Consider the following 14,378-nt stretch of genomic DNA (forward strand, 5'->3'; position numbering starts at 1 on the left):
CTGACTTTAAGGGCAGAATGACTCAGTGCTACGCATGACGCTAGTGGCGAGTTGTGAGCCGAAGTGATGGAAGCTGCTGTAATCATTTTGGACTCTCCAGCAGCCCGTCACCCGCTAAAACCCGACCAGCAGCAGCAGAATTAATATTTCTTTGAAATGTCACCGTTTGCTATCAGCGTTGTGAACCAGCACAGCTGTACCGTTCATGCGGTTTGCAATAGCACGCACCCCATTGCTGGAACACGAGTATGTAACCTCTGTTTGTCGTCTTCTTTTTCGTTTCAGTTGCTTTGCAGCTTCCGGAGGGCCTGCAGATGTTTGCTTGTGCCATTGCCGACATCATAGAGAGGTAAGCTGGAGGAACAAAACAGGTATTTTATTTATTTATTTTTGATTATTGTTATTTGGGAGTGTGTGAACGAGCTGCAGGTGTAGAAGTCAAACCAGCAGCATGTAACCCCAAACTCGCCGTGGCCACTTTTTACTCATTAGCAGACTAAAAGCATCGTCGTAACGCCGCGGCTTTGACTCAATCACCAGTTCAGCAGAAAATGAGATGTGATTAAGCTGTGTTTTTTTGGGGGGGGGCTTGGACTGGGAAGATACCGGAGCTCCCGTTGCTCTCAGTTGGAGTGGAGGGAAGAGTTATCATTCTTGTTAATTACAACCACGTTGGCCCTAATGCACCAAACAGACTTCATTTTATTTTCTTTAATTTTTTTTTCTTCTGCAGGAAAGAGGATTTCACATTAAACATATTGTAGCTTCTACAAGTATTTTAGTTTTTTATATTTTGATATTTTGTTGGAATTGCATATGATTGGCAAATGCAACGTAAGGCTGCAACTGTTTTACTAATCAATTATTATGTTGGTTATTCTAATAATTAATTGATTAATTTGACAATTGATCAGTTAATCAGATAAAACAATTTGCCACATTCTGAAAAACTTTTCACTACGGCCTTTTTTTATACAATACTGTAAATGCATAAAATATGCAAATAAACAGATAATTGAATTCCTTATTCAAATAAAAAAAACATTTTGTTGTCAAAAACACAATGCTAAAATATTCCTTTGTTCAGCAAATGACTCATCTGCATCTAAAAAAAATACTTGTAACATCAACATGTGAAAAGCTCAGCTTTTTGACTTAGCATTAATGCAGTCATGATGCTGATTTGTTGGTTACTTTTTGGATTGACTGATTAATAATTGGACATCATATTGTGCTTACTTGGAAACATTTTTTTTTATTTTTTATACAGTATTTGAACTAGGTGAAGTTAGAAGTATGCCACTTAAAGAGTTCTGGGTAGAACATATTTACAGAAAAATAAGTTTTGTTTTTTAATCTTAATTGCAAAATGTATATACAATAGAATAGGTCAATGCAGCCAATGCTGGAATGGAATGGTTTGGATCAAAGCATGTTTATATGTTAAAGCGGTCCATACCTAAAATCTAATTTAGAAAAATGTCAAGAGTTGAAAACATTGATTTCCACAGACTGGGAGTGACTGGCAAAACTTTCTGTTACCACTTGTGGAAACTGGTGATCCACGTTTTGGTGTTTCTGTTTTGTAAAACATTTTGAAAACCATATCTTATTTTCCTTCCACTCCACAATTATGTGTTCATCTGTCATATAAAATCCCAATAAAACACGCTGAAGTTTCCAGTTGTAATGTGACAGAAATGCAGGTAAATGGGACACGGATGCTTTTGCTCCATGTTGTAATGGTCCGCCGTATCCCAACTCTGGTTCTGGCTGCTCTCCAGTAAATTAGATTTTGTTTTGTAGTGCTTGTAAAAAAGACACATTTCAAAACACATTTGAGCAAGTGGTTCATAATGTCCTTAAAACATCTTTTTTTCTCTCTCTCTCTCTCTCTCTCTGTTTTGCTCTCCCCCTGCTGCTGTTCCTGCGGTCTCATTTTGCTCTCAGCTTGCCCTTGTTTCCCCAGGAGCGGTGCCTGTCATGTGTTCTCTTAAAGAAAATGGGTGCTATCATTAAACACTTAGCGTGGATTCCTTTCTGTGTTTCGTCAATTGAAACCTGATTACAAAATGGACAAGATGAACGATAGAGTGCTGGGAGCTCCTATAAACTTTTCAGGGCGAATGGGGTATTTGATTTCATGCAGGAAGCTTAGATCACATCAGTTTTAGTGTGTTAAGTTTGTTCTTGATTACACGTGCTTTATATTACAATGCCCTGCTGCACTTATTTAAAATATAAATAGTAAGGCTGTGCACTCGCTAAGTGTTGAGCCTTGTCTTTCTGTCGCTACATTTTTATACATCATCTCTTCTTACACCGTAATGCTGTTTATCTTTACTGCTCCTCTGTGAGGCATCTGCTGTTTCTCTATCTCCTGTTCGACTTACAGTCAGTTCTGCTTCTTTAACACAAAAAAGATAGAGTGCAGTTTTGATGATAGGCTCTGGACTTATCAGCCCTGCTGCTATCAGACTGAGAGCTGCCAATATGTACCGCGGCGCACTCAGACCGCACATCTGTGCAGTCCACACTGATGCTACGTGTTCGGATGTCCATCACCGAACGCTGCTAAATCGGCCTCATCTCCTCTAATGAGAGCAATTAGCGGACACTAATTGCTTTTCTGACTTCCTTTATAGCTCGTCTTTTATCATTTGTCTCTTTATGTTTTTCACCTTCTCGTCGCCATCTGCATGGTTTTTCCCCCACACTGCAAAGCAGAAAATATCTTTCTCTTTCTCTTAGATAGTTTTCATTAGGATCTGCTGGACTACTCATGCTTTTTTTTAAAATTCTTAATAAAGATCAGAGCAGGCACAAAGTAAACAGGTTTCTAATGTTTAAAAGTTAACTTAAATTATTATAATTTAAGGTTGTTTTTATTTTTAAGAAAACAGATGGTTCAAATTGGAGGTGTACTGATCAGATACTAATATCTGTATTGGTCCCGATATTAAAAAAAAAAATCTAGTTTAGTTGTCAGTGACGATGTGGTTGATCTATAAAGGCAGATCTATTCAGTCTAATTCTATGGTTTGTGCTCTGGGTGACTTCATTCTTTATTTCATTTTATTTCACATTATATCATCTCTTTCCTGGAATAATGTCCCAAGTTAAAAAAAAAAAAAAAATCACTTTGGACAAAAAATGATTTGGGCCATTATTTTAGGAAGTTGATGAAATATTAGAATTTCTAAGTTTAGTTTCTGAACCATTTAGAAGAATATTTGTTTGATTTTTACATGTTTATCAAAGGTAGTCAACCTATTTTTTTTTTCATTTCAATTTCTTTATTACTTTTTCACATTGGCTGTTCTACTGCTAATTGCACTGACTGAACAAATTAATGTTGTTGTCTTTACATGTTAGACCAAGCTTGTGAAGCTACTGGTGTATTTATGTGTGCTGGTGCAAAGTTACCGAATACATTTGTAATTCAGTTCATTTATTCAAAATAAATGTTTTAAATCAGTTTAGCACAGATTTTTCTGTATCCGATCATATTGGTTGATACTAAACCTCAGATATCTGCATTGGTATCAGAAGTGTAAAAAGTGGATTGGTGCATCCTCAGTTCAAATCACTCTTTAGAATCCCCAAATTAAGTCATGTTTTGGTTGAATAACCATAAACAACTTATATTAGCTTTACTTTACATTTGAATAAATTCACCCTTCCTGTTTTTTTTAAGCTTTTTAGCTGATTTTCACATGGTTTATGGAACTAGAAGTGACTCTAGGCTAGCCTGTGCCAGCTTTTGCCTCCCAGTTGTGTGATCCTTGATCTCTATGTAAAGATAAAGCCCTAACTTTTTAAAGAGGAACCTATACAACCTTGTTTTTCTGCCTACTTTAGCTCATACTATAATCTCTTAGGTTGTTCCCTTAGAGTGAGGATAGCTTTGATAACAATCTCGGCATGGCACATGAAATTTGTCAGATCCTTTTGGTGGATTAACCCATAGGTGAAAGTTTTCTGCTTCTGGATGTTTAATTTGACACCCTAGCCCTCCCACCTCCACTGATAAAGATTACTTACTGTTCTGCTGTGATGCCATGGAGCTGTAGCTTGTCATGTTAAAACTAAAAAAAGATCACAGGACGGAGCATGATGAATATTTAGAAGCATCTAGGCAGCAAAAAAAAAAAAAGTTAGCATGTTGGCAGAACGTAGCGCTGACCTTGTCTCACCCGCAGATGTTTAGTGTTACTAGAAGTCAAAATAACATCATATGTTGGACTGATTTATCATCCCTATTACTAACCCCCTGTTACATGGACGGGACTGAGATCCATATTGAAATTAGGATAAAAAGCTTAAGCTGCACTGATAGTTAGGAGCTTCAGCTGGATGGATTGCTAAGTCTTAATGAGGACAAGCTCTTGTGAATCATGATGTGCTTCGGCCAAAACGTGTAACGTTTTACATATGCATGTTTACAATAAATAATGTAACAAATAATGTCTATTGGGTTCTTTTGGCATATTTTTGTTCAGTATATGAACTAGGAAAAAAATATGCTTAAAAGGATGATTTCTCAAACAGTTGTACTTAAGTTCAATGTAGCACTGTAGGAAAAAAACCTAATGGAACAAAAAAAGAGAGGCAAGAGTCACAACTAGCAACAAATGACAGAAATTAAAGAACTCATTGATGCTCATTAGAGCAGTGATCTGTTTGTTCCAATGCTCAGCCTCTTTTATCTGATTCTCTTTGTGCCAATTTATATAATTCAGTCCGCTGCCTGTGGTGACAATGTCATATGAGTTCAAAGATTAGTTTAGAGTCAGCTCTCACACGCGAATGAGAGAGGAAACTTTCTAATCAAAACCAATAATGCCGTGTAGGCTGCCAGTAATGTGTGTGCTGGTAACTGCGCCATTATATTTTATTGTGTGTGAAAGTTTTCCTGTTGCCTTTTTCTAGGATTGAAAGGTACTTTTATAAGCTGGAAGCAGAATTTACTGAGAATCTCCGACTGCAAAGAAATATAAATGCCCTGACTAATAACTCTCCCTTTCAGATATTCAGTACATGCTAAAGGGCTTTGAAGCCTTTTTTGTTCTCCAAGGCCCTTCTCTAGCAGATGCCATCTCATGATTATTGGAGTTTGATAAGCATCATTAAAGGGCTTTTATTTGACTTTGTTTTCCAGAACAGTACAACAGATTCTACAGTCTAGCACAGCTTAAAATTTTTTGCAGGTTAGGGCTGCACTGTTGGCTGGTAAAAACCAACTCTTCTTTCTGCGCTTTGCTCCGTACAGAGGGTCTGGGTTTTCTAAGGGCTCTTAACAAGAGGCTCCACAAACCCAAAAATCTCATAGAAGAGCCTCTTAAAGTAAACCGGATTTTCTCAATTTTAATGAAATACAGTGTATCTCGAAGCCAATGTGTATATGATGGAGATTGAGGCGACTTCCATTTCATTATAACAACTCTCCGCACCAAAAATGTCAATAAAGCCAAGGAGGATTTCTGAAAGGAGGATAGGGTGGACTGTGGAGGTGCAACTCCAAACAAAGCAATCAAGGGGTCAAGCTCCAGTTTCTTGTAAAAAATGTCCGACAGAATAGCAAAAACTTTGGACCAATAATTAAAAAGCTGAGGGCAGAGCCAGATAGTGTGGATCAAACTAACTATCACAGGCAGGAGAAACGTTGGTATAAAACTTAGCCAGACGTGCTTTAGTATATTAAGTGCGATACACAAGTTTGCATTGAATTAGATTATGTCTGGCACAAATAGAGGACTTCTGCACTAATGACAGGATTTGAGTCCAAAGATCCTCTGAAATGGCCTGTCCAAGGTCTTCCTCCCAAAGTGCTCTAAAAGAATTCAAGGCTTGTGGGCGTAGAAGTGTGATTTGATTGTAAATAAAAGATATAGCCCCTTTCAGTTTGACAGGAGGTTTTAGAGAAATATCTAAGGGTGACTCCCTGGGAAGGCTGGGAAAATTTTAATAGGTAGAGCAGACAAAGCTGCACACTTGCAAGTATCTAAAAAATTGGTGGCGCAGGATATGAAACTTCTCAGAGATTTGTTGGAACGAGGCAAAAGTATTATCAAGATACATATCATGAAAAGTTGAAACTCCTATTCTCTGCCACGACAGGAAGATACCATCTGAGAGAGATGGTGGAAAGGTATGATTTGAAGCTATAGGAGCATAGACAGAAAGAGATTGCAAGCCAAAATGCCGTCTAAATTGCATCCACAGCCTTAAGGATGCATCGATTATTTTATTAGAAGTATAAGGTTTAGTTGAAGACTGTAATGGTGAATGTAGTAAGGCTGCCAAGGACACAGGTTTTACAGAGTTGGCCTCCATAACAAGCCAACCTGGAGAAGAAGGGCTATCTGCATCGAGCCAATATCTAAAAAGTCTAATATTTGAGGCCCAATAATAATATCTAAAATTTGGCAAGGTCATTCTCTCAAGCCTTTTAGGTCTTTGTAAGAATTGAGTGCGTATACGAGGAACCTTCCCATTCCAGAGAAATTTAGCCGTGGTTGAAGTGTTAAGGTGCTTTTTAGATTAAGTATTATGTTATGCCTAGACCAGGCCTAGTAAGCATGTGAGGTTTTGTCCAAAACCACAAGATCTTTTAGGACAGAAATGCTTGATGGAAAATGTTGCTGTAGTGGAGCAGCTAATTATTAGATTTAAAGGGCAATTACTTTTTGCACGCTCTTGTAAGTATGATGAAGGAGCAAAACGATGAAGATAACTTCACTATGACATCACTGTATTGTACACAATACTTGGCAGCAGCAGCTTCCCCAGCATTGGAATACTTGGAACTTATAAAATGTGAGTGAGAAAAACAAAGGAAGATGAATGAGTAATACATTTGTTCAAAATCCATATTTGATGTACAAGCTTGTACAGTCACCAAAAATAATCATCCTTACTTAATCAAATCTTCAGCCTCTTCAGTAAATAAAACCTACAGATGAATAGCAAATCAAAAGTACCAAGGGAGCTTTGTTAAAAATAGCTCTAAAGATATAACAGTGACTGAGCCTACACGTTGATTGAGATGGCCAATAATCCATGGCATTTATTTCATGGCATGAGTCATTGATCTGTGGTTTGGAACAACCACAAAGTTACATGGTGTGTAACATTTAAAGAACCTCTGCCAATTATGAAGACTCAGAACAAAGCTTGAACAGTGTAGAAAAACGCACAAAAACGTATTCGCCAAGTTTGTATGAATCTGGAGTAGCACTTTATTTGAAGATTTTTGCATAAGACTGACATGTCAGTGTCATAAACATGACATAACACCTGTTATAAACATGTTGGAGGAGTCTTTATGAATGCTTATGACTGTTGTCATGAAGTGTCATTCGGTAAATAGTGACACTTTCAATGCGAAGTTACACTGAAAGTTCCATAAACAGTTAATTAAAAGTGTCAACTTTGCCTTATTAGGTCAATAATGGCCCTTTTAATGCAAAGTTCTATGAAACTGTTGAGAAAAAGTCAATTAAAAGTGTCAACGTTGCATTAAAAATATTATTTACCGAATGAAACTTCATGACAACAATAAAACATTCGTGAAAACTTCATGTTCATAACAGGTGTTATGTCATGTTTACAACACTGTCATGTCAGTCTTATGCCCACCCCTTCAAATAAAGTGTTACCAAAAAAATATTTAGGTAATTTTTTTTTGCCATATCGCCCGACTCTTTTCCTAATGTGACGAGTGTATTGTTGGAGTGACTTTGACCCTCTATTTTATGTTGGAATCAGCTAATCGCAGGGTCACTGGGGATGTTTAAGTTGACCTGGTAGACCTGTGGGAACCAGATTTAAGCTCCAGGTTGGTAGATAGAAACCAAAACAAGAAAGGTACAATGGACAGAAATTGCTATACTAACAGGAATGACTGACGTTGGATACAGTGTTCCCTTTAGGTATCCAAGGGACATTTTTCTAATTAAGATAAGAAGTTCAGCATGGCATCAATATCTCAAATGTAAAACCATTTGTGACACATGTGAGTTAGTCACAATAACAAATTTTGCAGGATGATAAATTATCCCTGTATTTATTGCAATAAATGATGACATTGCTGTTTTGAGTCCATTTTCAAGTCATTTATTGATTAAGGCATAATAATGACCTCGCAAACATAAATAAACTTTTGTAGAGAACGCTCCACACTGGAACCGAAAGATGTCTAGAACAGGGGTGGGGAATCCTGGTCCTCGAGGGCCGGTGTCCTGCAACTCTTAGATGTCTCCTGATCCAACACACTTGAATCCAACAGCTGAATCACCTCCTAAGTGCAGTCAGGTTCTCCAGAGTCCTGCTAACGACCTCATTATTTGACTCAGGTGTGTCGAAGTTGAGACACATCCAAAAGTTGCAGGAGACCGGCCCTCGAGGCCTGGAGTTGCCCACCCCTGGTCTAGGATGTCCAAAATTAAACTCATAATCCAATAATGATTTATAAAACAGAAATAAAACCACACACAACCAAGACCATAAACAAAATTAATTAAGTCTCTGCAAACCAAATTTCCCTTCAAAAAAATAATAATCAGAATGGAAATTAGTGAGTTCACTTTAATGTGTCATGAGATTAATTGCATGTAGTGACAGCCTTACTTAAGAGAATTATATGTTCAATGATTCCGCTGGTTTGGATTCACTATCTGTTGAACTGTCTGGAATTGTTTGGTTGACAGGGTTATTCAGTCAAAAGTCTGATTGAAAGCCATCCCTCTGAGACCCCCACTGTCACACCATACCTGTTTTCCATCAGTCTTCATCATGCCAAGCCTTGGTGACTGCCAAAATAACCCCCTAAGTGGCTCAAATAAAAGCTATGTCAAGTGCTGTGTTGGTAAATCCAGAAACAATATAAGCACACACAACTCCCCACACCCTCAAGACATTTCTACTTCCTAGCTGTCGACATCCATCAGAATAGATTCCCTTCTGCACAGCAGGTTGAATCATTTCAGTGAGAGCAGCAGCAGCAGCCACAGCCCACAGCCTCCCAGGGTAAATGTCAGGTCTAGCATTAGGAAGAAGCCTCGCAGGAGACTCCGACGCATTCTTTCCCTCACGTTGTCTCATTCTCCATGGCTGAGCAAGAGCAACAGGTCTGGCAAATGAGTGAGTGAACGATAGTACACGCGTTTCCCAAATTTGCACTCGGCTCTCGCCTGTGCTGGCTCTTTGGCTAATTGAGATGCTTATTAGTTGGAGCACTCCTGTATGAGCTTCAAGTTCACCCATAGAAGGTTGTATTTTCTAATGATGGTCTCTCCAGACAGTCGTTTTCCTACTGCCCACTTAAAACTTTCCTGAAAAAGCATCTCAACAGGTTCCAGCAAACCTCGACGAAAACTTGTCAGTTTCTGTGAGGATGTTCCCGTGGTTTGTGACATCTTCTTTAGAGAAAAACAGTGACAGAACTGATGGCATATATTTCAGTGGAACAGTTTATCACTCTCCCCAGTACCATTTTTCATCCGTTTTATTTTTTAAGGGAGAATCTATCTTAAATTCCTTCTTTCGTTTAGTAGAAAGTGCGCCTAAGGATGTAGACTGCTTTAACCACTTAAGTGTCACCTTCAAAATGCTTAGATCTAAGTCAATGGCTTAAGAGGTCAGTCCAACTCTGGTTTGTTTGTCTAGAAAGTCCAGTTCGTTTGAATACATATGAGAATGCAAGCGGACCAGAAACCAATCCAAAAGCAAGATGCGAACAATAGTGCAGGGCATTCTGGGTAAACACAGTCAAAATGACGAGAGTCTAGCAGTAGAGGGAGAAATAGCTTGTGGTCTTTTACCTAGGAAGAAAGAGAAATTCAAAACCACTAAAATGGTTGCACTCCATTTTTGTTCACATTTCGTAAAGAAGGAAGTTATTCTCATGTCTTCTTCAGAGGTTTTTGAAGAAGCACCACCACAGGCGATGATGCCAAAGAGGTTTTTCAATTGGTTTGATTTGTTTGACTCTGTTCAGTTGCAACTTTGGTCTCCAATTGAGCCGACTCTATCGGACGGTCAGGTGTGAAAAAACCCGAAGTATTTCTACTCCTCTGACATCTTTGTTGTGTTCCTAGTTAGTTTGAACACAACAAAAACCAAAGGAGGCATTTAAGAATGAAACTTAAGCCCGTCAACATGACCACGGCCCGGGGTTTGTTGCTGTACCAATGATGATGTGACATATGTGCCTTCGCAGTTGATTATTTTCCGTCCGTGGTGTGATAGGTGAAAGTGAATCAGCCACACTAATGTCCATCCTCATCTCCTGGACAAAGACTTACAGGATCACAAAAATATCCACCAGTCTCACCTTTGCGAAACGTAATCACATCACATCATGCCCTGGCAGACCTGAAATTCTGGTAGGTGCTGACACTGTAATATGATATCTTGGAAAATAGCACCTCTGAAATTGTCCCTGCTGTTGTGAAAAGTACAATTGATTCTTTCCATGGATACAGAAAGACAGGGTGGTCACTCTGGTTGTAACTTGCATAAAAGTTAATTCTTGGGTTTGGATTTTTAGTTTAAACTACAATATGAATAATTATCGGTTTGTTATATACTTAAGCTTTTACATCATGCTGGATTCTCTTTGTTTGCCACATTTCAGCAATGTGGAAGAAAGATATGCAAAGTTATTCCTTCTGTCCTCATCTGTTCTTCCTCCAACATAATCACTCTGACCCATCATAATCACTCTTCTTTTGGGTAACAGTGTCTGGCACATCTGCTTGTAATTTCACAGAAAGCAGTGTAATATTAAGCCCAGGCTTCGAAATGAAGTAAAGTTTTTTTTTTCTTCAAGAAACTAACTTTTAATCAGTCGTTCACAAAGTTGGAGGTCGTACCCAACTGTGGGTTATTAAAGCCTATGGGTTTATCTGCACAGAAACAGTTGTTTTCCGGGATGATTTTTCGAAGGTTCCTAGTAAACATGGTATTGTTTCTAGCTTCTAGTTTGTGGTCCCATGACAATGTCACAAAAATACACCAGAAACAGAGAACTTTGTGTGTAAAGTTAGTATAGCCTGGCTCTAAGCACCAGCTTTTATCAAGATATACCAGAGTTATAAGTTACAATTTCAGAAATGCTGACATTATCTGTGATGTTAATTCCACAGCTTGAAGTCCTTAAATGAGCTAGCTAGGTCCTGGAGTGACATCAGTCTTTTACATCTACATGAATTACTATGTAACTCAATATTTCCCCTTCCACACATGTTGCTATACAGTATCAGTCTGTAGAGAAAACACTATTCATCTCTTGTTGACAAAAAAAAAAAAACAAATTCAAATTTAAATCTGAATGATCTTCAGCATAATAGTTTATTTCACAAAAGTAAAAAAAAAATAGCACAAAAATCAAATTAACCATAAATAAATGTGTTTAGACATTATTATAGCTATAATATTCTTGCCAGCTGAGGTAATGACTCTATGATTTTAAACAATGCTATACTTGTTTGTTTAAAATGTCAATTTTCCTAAACACTTATTATTGTTCCCATTTGGATAACATTGTCGTAAAGTTGTCTTCAAAGAACATATTCACAGTTGTTGCTGCAATCATAATTTTTACCCCTAATATTTATTTAGTTAAATTACTATTTTTTTGTCAAATGTAATTAGTTTTTATACTGGATACCTTCTGAAAGTGAAGGTCACATTTCTTTTCGTAATGAGACAGAGACTGAACATTATGTGAACCACAGTATTATTTAATCTCTCACTTCAGAGTGGATTAGTTGACATTCTAAGAGCCTTTTCTCAAAGAAAGGCTCTTAGAATGCTGCAATAAATGTTTTCTTTCTCCTTTATAGTTGAAACACTTATAACTATGTCCAAAATAATCAGAAAAGATGAGCGATTTTCACTGTGTACATAAAAATATAGTTTTGCCATAATAATGAACATCTTCTCATATGTGTTCAAAGCACATCCAGATAAACTTTCACCTTTCACTTTAGGACAGTGACTTATTAATTATACATAGCTCAGTTCAATAATAGATCTGGGCTGAGAAGGATGTAAAATGGACAATAATTAGCCAAAGCGTCTGTGAAGAGAAATGCAAAAGATAACTGTGATTTTTTTTAAATTTTTTTTGTCACAGCAATTTAGAAATTATGAAAAGCATCAATAGTTAGGAAAGGAGTTAAAAAATAAGAATGGAGAGAAAGTCTTGAGGAGCAGAACGACACATGATGAAGGAAACCCTTAAGGATAAATGAAGGAGGGTTTATACGTATGTGACCTCATCAATCGTGGCGAGCAAAAAAGGTTCTCACGCCGGTTATTTTTCACAGTTGACTTTTATGTCAAAAGAGATTTCTATAGGAATGCCAGCTATTGCTCCATTTCATATATTTTTGCTGACTGAGGGACTGGTAAAATCCCAATTTAACTTATGTCCAGCAGCATTAATCTTTTAGAAGTCTGAACATAAGCTGGGTATACATTTGGACAAGACTACAAAACACACGTCCTACTGGTACTTTATACTGATTTCAAACAACTAATGCCTTCTCAGATTTCTTGTCTTTTTTATGTCCATTTAAGCTCCCCTGTTAAAAATATACTACGATTTATCAAGTACAGTCTTCTAAGACAGACGTTTTAAACTGTAGAAAGACAAATGCTTGTTTTTTGGGGGGTTAAAGTAATAATGTTGGATGTGTGCAGCTTGAGAACATTTTAATAATGTGCTGTCAAAACCTTCTACAAACAAATGATGTACATATTGCATTCCAGCCAGTTAAATACATTTTTTTTTCCATCTTTTTTTGTTCATTTGAATACAGCTGCATTTCATGACTTAAACTCTCAATGAACCGTCTTGACTTTTTGTTGACATAATGAAAGATTAGAAGATGAAACAAAAATGTTTAGTTTTCTGCCATCAAACCGGCAGTAGGTCATAAAAAAGCCTTAAGGCCGACATCTTTTGTTTGATGATTTGAGTTGCTATGTAAACACCTTCCCACCAGTAAGTACAGTTTCTGGAGAGAAAATGTGACATTATGGCGTTATGGTATTATAGATACACCTGCATTATTTTATATGCAGGGTTCATTTAGGTGTTTTCAAGGTTTCTCTTGTTTAGAGAATTACCAAAATTATTTCCATTTTCTAATTGCCAGAGAAATTAGTGCGGGCATTTTGTAGAGATTTTTTTTTATATAACTTTCTTTCTATATTGTGTTTGAGCATTTCATTTGATGATTTGTTTGGATTGTTTCAGTGGAAAGAATATTACTTTATTCCTAAAGACACAATGACTCATTGATCTGTTTAATTGAAGTAAAGGTTAGCTTATTTTTGATTTTTTTTTTTTTTAGATTAGTGTTTTGTTCTCGTATCAGTTTGATGTAGAGGGTGTGTGTGAGAGACACATTTCAAAATAAAGTTTTTTAACAGTGAATTGAAACTTTTTTTTTAAATTTATTTATTTTATTGTTTTTATGTCCAAAATATGGAAACATTTGAAAATGAAGTACTTGTATTTTACTGTGGGAAACATTTCTGGACCCTGTTATTGAGTGCAGAATATTTGAGGTGCAGCTCCTCCTCAGAGCTGCACTTTCCAAGCTTCTGCTTCACAGAGCAGCTCTCCCCTGCGACTGCCCCGCTCAGCTCCTTCAGACTAGCCAGCAGCAATTAGCAAACACCTGTTGGAACTGAGCATCAGCTGATCTCAGTATATGAGCTACTTTTCACTGCAATGCTGGTAAAACTACTGCTAGAAGTTTAATACAGGAGCGATGTGATGACTTCCTAAATGAGCAATGTTTGAAGGAGCAGGAGTTGTTAGAGAGGCAGAGACCCAATTTCAAAGCATTAAATTACAAAATCAAATTTCTTTTCACTCATGTTTCATATATATATATATATATATATATATATATATATATATAGTTGCCACTCTTTTGTTCGCTTCTTACATCTGCCTTTGTCATGATTGATAATTGCTCACCCAGAAAAGGGGATGAATTATTAATTGGACACAGTGACATTATCTTAAAGTAAGCTTTGGGCATGTTCTCCGGTGGTGGCACAGCAGCACATAATACCCCCTGTTATCTCCTCTCCTTCATGCTTATCACGATCCCCGTCTAAACCCTCGCTCATCTGATAACTACTGCATCCAACTTGATTTACTTTTTTGAATTTTTTTTTCCCCAGACATCTATGAAGACTGCCGTGACTGTGTTTGCATATAGCTTTGAGATTTCATCTTTGACAGTAAAGTCAGTACAACAATGCCCATTCCCTATAGCCATTTGCCATATTTGCTCTTTTGTATTATTATGTAAACTTGGTTTCCGTTGTTCTAACTACACGCCGTTTCA

General features: G+C 37.2%; 1 protein-coding gene across 1 annotated transcript in view; it reads left to right on the top strand.

Annotated features, from left to right (window-relative positions):
- The first annotated feature begins 261 nt into the window (after positions 1 to 261).
- dph1 (diphthamide biosynthesis 1) overlaps positions 262 to 14,378 on the top strand; it is a 60,615-nt gene continuing 46,498 nt past the window's right edge. Inside the window, exon 1 of the mRNA XM_015018733.1 lies at positions 262 to 349. Coding sequence (XP_014874219.1) covers positions 315 to 349 — 35 coding nt within the window. The 5' untranslated portion in view covers positions 262 to 314. The remainder of the gene's footprint in view (positions 350 to 14,378) is intronic.

The sequence above is a fragment of the Poecilia latipinna genome, unplaced genomic scaffold, assembly GCF_001443285.1.
Source record: "Poecilia latipinna isolate Pla-1442-1.1 unplaced genomic scaffold, P_latipinna-1.0 Scaffold2315, whole genome shotgun sequence".
NCBI lineage: Eukaryota > Metazoa > Chordata > Actinopteri > Cyprinodontiformes > Poeciliidae > Poecilia > Poecilia latipinna.